Raw genomic sequence first — 5,561 nt, 5'->3', positions numbered from 1 at the left:
TGTTGACTTTATTATAATTTCTCTTTTAATTATTAATTGTAGTTTTTATATGAAATTTATTAAATCTAAATATTGTATGATTTTATTTTGTATAAATTTATAATTTCTTTTTTGTAGAAATGAGTTCCACACAGAATAAAAAATGCAAGGGCAAGCACTTCACATGGTTTAAGCCTATGTCTCACATGTTGCTTGAGATATTAGCTGAGGAGGCACATAAAGGAAGCAAATCTTCTTCCACCTTTCAAGCAGAATCTTTTGTTAAGGTGGCTACAGAAATCAGTCAAAAGTTCAACGTGCAATGCGAGCCTAAGCATGTGGACAATCATCTCAAGACTGTGAAAAAAGAATGGGGAATAATAACCAAACTTAAAAATAAAAGTGGCTTTGGCTGAGATGATTGTCTGAAGATGATTACAGTTTCGAAAGATATATATGATGAAGAAGTAAAGGTATGATAAATATTATACTTTTTGTAATTTTTATATTTACTTTTGTTTCTAAAATGTTATACAATGAACTAAAAAATTGCATATTCTAAACTTTATGAACATGCACATCCCAATCATGACAAGTTTCTCAATAAAAAACTTGATATGTACGAGGCAATGACAATTATTGTTGGAAAAGATATGACAATCGGAAATTATACCAAATCATATGTTGATGTCAATATGGAAGAGAACACTGAAGAGCAATCAATTTCAATTGAAAATGAAAGGGAATATGAAGAAACTTCTAAGGGAAAAGAGACATCTTTCTCTAGTACACAAAAGAGGCAACATAGGAAGAGAAATCGCATGTATGAAGATGATGGTGTTGAAAAGTTGTCTAAATAGATTGGAGATGTAGCACTTGCAATTCAAAGCCTAAGCAAAAATCAACTTGATGTTAATACATTATATGCGGAAGTGATGAAAATTGAAGGCTTTGATGAGATCACTCTTGGGGAGGCATTTGATCATTTGGTCCAAAATGAAATGTTGGCAAAAGCATTTATGGCAAAAAATGCTAATTTGAGGAAAATTTGGGTTCAAAATTTTGTGAACCAACACTACTACAGACCTGTTTGCTAAGATGGTTTGACTATGTTTAAAATTTGGGTTCAAACTATGTTTGTTATTTGACAAGTATGTTTACTTGTTTAATTCGGTCTAGCATGTTTATGTTTGTAATTTGAACTAATATGTATGTATATGACATCGAAACTTAATATTTATGCATGACTTTGTTTGATGTTAGATATTTATATTTATTTCTTGATGTTTATTCGATATATATTAAAGAGATATTAAAGGGATAATTGCCTTTACCCTAAAAAAAATATTTATCTAAAAAACCCATCAAAATATTTTTTGAATCTATTTATCTTTTTTAAAAAACTTCATACCAAAAAAAAGAACCCAAATATTTAACTCTTACCATAAACTAATTTGGCTTTTTTCATATGGAAAAAAAAAACTTATTTTAAGCTTTTAAAATTGAAAAAAAATATAGTAATAGGTTTTACTTAAAAAATATTTCACAAGCTTATTTCTATATAATATGATATGACATATATAGTTATATTTTATAAAATAAGCTATGTATGAATATATATTTTAATAAAAAAAATTCATCATTATACTTTTTAGATTTCATTCTTTTATTGTAAGTGATTAAATATTTATATTAAATATTTTATATATATTAGATAAATTTGAAAAAATAATTAATTTATTAATAAATTATTTTTACAGTTTATTTTCCATAACATAACCAAACACTGGAAAATATTTTCCAGTTCATTTTCCATAACACTACCAAACATCGAAAAATACTTTTCTGGAATTCACTTTCCATGAATTTACTTTTTCTGGAATTCACTTTCCAAAAAAAAAACAACTTTCCTGCAAATAAACGAAGCCTTAGATAAGAAGCTTGGTATATTTGAATTCTGATTCGTCAAGATACAACAGTTATTAACATTTGTAAGATTACCGGGTGAAAATTGTGTCAAAAGGTAAAAGAAAAATGGGTTCTCCCTGTATTTTGAAATTATAAGCTTCTCGTTTGGCTTCAATATATTTGGCGATTCTTTCCTTCAAGCGTTCAGTTGTAGCTTTGAACTGTAACCTTAGCCTGAGGGCCGCCTTGGACATAAACAAAGCTGCATTCTGAGCCAGGTTGTAAGACCTTCTGCCATTGAGGAAGCTCATAGGTGTTCCTCTGTTGTGTTGGATTGAGACCCCATATAGATCCTGAAAGGTCTTCTATCACCAATTTAAGGTCTTTTATTGGCTTCTCAGACTTGTTTTTGATTATCACCTTGTGCCTGTAATATGTTGTTGGTCCAACTGTCCATGTCTTGGTTATTGAGTGAAGGAATTCCACCGGGGCTTCTGCAGTGTACGGATCCAAGAAAATCAAACAAAGTTGCAAAATAGTGAGGGCATTGTCCCTAAGGAACCATGGAGAAGTATATAGTTTCTTTCAAGAATTGAATTTTATTCTTACCATGACTTCTATAGGGTTCTTGTGTTTCTTGAGTTTCTTGATAGGAATGTGGTGTTGTTGGACGAGGAACTGGTGCTTTCTTAGGATAGTTGCCTGAAAATATTAGCGGAAGAGAGACATGGGAATTAGTGATTACATCTTGGTAGCTCACAACGTTCCTGAAATGAAGTAAGCCTAGCTACCAGGGAAGGAGTGACGGAACATTCTGTGTGAATTTCCTACCTGCGGCTTCCGATACACTTTGCAGCTTAGAGAAGAGGCCAACAAGAGGAGCACAGCCAGACAATGTAGGCTCGGTTTGTTCGTAGTTGGAACGGTCATCAGAGAAGTTATCATTCTGATCAGGGCCTCCCACAAGAGCTCCATGTATGACATTAGGATTTCCCTCGGGACGACGATACCATTTCTCAAATCCTTGAACACATTCAACCGTTGATTGAAGAGAAAATATAGAGGCAATGGAAGAACCTCTATGGTGAACATGGATGGGATATTGCTGTCCATATCCAACTAAGTAGCTCATAGACTTGGGGTTTTTACCAAGAAAATAGTCAGCCTGAAAATTCAATATGAACGAGAAATCAGCACAGGGCATTTACCGGAAGATGTAAATATTGATGCACAGGAAAAATGGAATTTTGTCTGCCAGCAAAGATCATCAAAACGTGAATACTATGATCGGCCAAACTTGAAGTAGAGTCCCTTGAATACCTGTGACCTAGCAAAATCGAGGAGCGCCTGAGGTGGGATCTGCCCTTCTGGACAGGTAAGCTTAGCATTTGCAGCAGAAAGAGAATCAGAGTAGACGGCAAGAAGAAATGCAGCAGAGGAGGCATATTGCAAATTGTTCCATTCCCTGACATACATTAAGCCCCCTGATACAGAAACAAAACCACAACCGAGCGTACTTTATAAGGCCTTATATTAAGGAGGATCACGAATCGATAAAAGCAATTATATGATCGAAAAGGGATCATAGAGATATTATATTATATATCTACTTAAGACTAACCAGGAGTTTTGTGGATGTTGTAGCCAGCATTCTTTTGCAGACAAGCACAGGCAAAGTAATTGGCTTTGGCCTGATATTGCTTCAAGGTGGAAGTGTATGCGCCACCACGGCCTTCCAGAAGTATCTGCAGTCAGTTTTTCAAACTTCCGTTACTAGTTCCCAATCTGAATACGTAGAATCACAACGTTTTCATAGAAAAACACAGTTCGATTAGCTAGAGGCTCTGATTCTCATGACGATGAGGTTCTTGAATGAAATTACCTGGGAAAGAAGGATTTGCACACCAGCATATTTGTTGTCCCACGAGAATTCTTTGACTGCCCATCCAGTTCCGCCCATGTATACAGCATTGTCTACGACGTATTTTAGGAAGTACTCATCATCAGTTGCCCGATACAGCCACGCAGCAGCCCACAATAACTCATCCTAAAATGAGAGAAAAGGTTATTTAAGAACATATACCGCAAATGATATAATTAAAACTTAAGAACAGATTGGCTGAAGAGCAAATATAATGCATACCGAGTAACCTGACGAAGTGTAGAATTGCTTAGCATTCTGAATAGAATCATCATATAGACCTCTATATTTATCAGCAAATGTGAAAAGCTGCAGTAGATTACAAATTATCTGTTAATAATGTCCAGAACTTTCTAAAATGTTGCCTACTATCATGTAGCAATAGTTATTTTCACCTGTTTTGCATGAAGTAAGAGCAAATTAGAGTAGGAAGAATTGTAAGGCTTGAAAGCTATAGCTGATGCAGCTAAGGCAGCAGCAGTTTCTCCAGCAAGGTCTGAACCTGGATGATTCTGATCGAGCTTGTAAGCAGTCCTAGGAGTAGTCATGTCTTCAGCTCTCTCCCAACAATAGTGATCAGAGTCACCATCCCCAACCTGGATTTTGCAGACTAAATCAGCCGATCAAAAATTTCTTTTGCAGCATATCCTAGTGCAATTATGTTGGTGAGATTATTAAGGAAGATAGCTGGAAGGAAATACGGTTGCTGAGACCAAACTTATCAACTTTTAGACCACCTAAACGATCACTAATTTCCAGTTATGGATGCATATAAAACAGGTGACCTACTATATGTATTTTTAACTCAATTTATTTTTACCTGAGCCCAGAGAACATTAGGCTGTGTGTGCGCCTTCATGAAGTAGTCAGTACCCCATCTAAGAGACCACAAAGTATTTCCCATCTGGTCTAACTCTGTGATTTCCTTCCTGAAATCAATAGCTCCCCAAGCTAGCATTGTCACAGTATATGCCATTGGCAGTCCAAACTTAACATGATCTCCTGCATCATAGTACCCTCCCACCAAGTTTACCTGCACATACCTTGTAATTGTTATCCTTTTCAATAACTAATTATACCGACAGTGGAGATTTCCCGGCAAGTAAAATCAGCTTTACTTTACAAAATGAAGTGCAAAAAAAAAGAAGATACTTACCCCCTGAAGGTACCCATCCTTGAGGCCGGAGTCACCCCTCCACTTGACTCTTTGATTGGCTGGTAGCTTACCTGACCTTTGTGCCTCAAAAAACATTAAGGTCTTATCAAGGGCATCACCATAGTTGAATCCTTCTGCAATGAGTGCCTCTAGGACAAGTACGCCTAATAAGAGACATAATCCACCAAAATTCAAGCTCTTCATGACTATGGGTTTGGCTTGCTAGAAAGGTGGACAACAATTGCCTTGCCTCTTGCCTCTTGCCTCTTGCCTGTGTGGCTGTGTCAACGTGAATGGCGTATATATATATGAAGAGGGAGCAGGGAGGGAAGTTGAACAGTTTGAAGAATAAGAAAATGGTTTGATTTTCTGCTCTAATGATTGGTTTACTAGCTAATACGAGCATGGTGTGGTGTGGTAGCCTTCACGTTCTAAAATGTCAAGGGTGTTGAAGACACAAGGAGAGCCTCCCACGTTGTGAAGCGCATAAAATAGATGGTGGTGTTCATGTATGCTATGGAATAATGGAATGCGGAGAGGCATGGCACCTGTAATTTACACATCTTAATCTTCCATCATTTTTTTCTTCATTTATAA

General features: G+C 35.9%; 1 protein-coding gene across 1 annotated transcript; it reads right to left on the bottom strand.

The window, feature by feature from the left end:
- Positions 1 to 1,907: 1,907 nt before the first annotated feature.
- On the bottom strand, positions 1,908 to 5,231 carry LOC133673469 (endoglucanase 5). Its single transcript, XM_062094297.1, has 10 exons — positions 4,965 to 5,231; positions 4,629 to 4,841; positions 4,204 to 4,404; positions 4,031 to 4,117; positions 3,770 to 3,934; positions 3,509 to 3,632; positions 3,208 to 3,371; positions 2,719 to 3,052; positions 2,497 to 2,589; positions 1,908 to 2,381 (listed from the first exon to the last, which is right to left on the bottom strand). Exons 1-10 carry the CDS (start codon positions 5,166 to 5,168, stop codon positions 2,092 to 2,094), a joined length of 1,875 nt encoding a protein of 624 aa, XP_061950281.1. The 5' UTR covers positions 5,169 to 5,231; the 3' UTR covers positions 1,908 to 2,091.
- Positions 5,232 to 5,561: the final 330 nt, after the last annotated feature.

The sequence above is a fragment of the Populus nigra genome, chromosome 14, assembly GCF_951802175.1.
Source record: "Populus nigra chromosome 14, ddPopNigr1.1, whole genome shotgun sequence".
NCBI classification, from domain to species: domain Eukaryota; kingdom Viridiplantae; phylum Streptophyta; class Magnoliopsida; order Malpighiales; family Salicaceae; genus Populus; species Populus nigra.
Note: the sequence above shows the minus strand (reverse complement) of the source record. Positions and strands in the feature narration are given on the sequence as shown.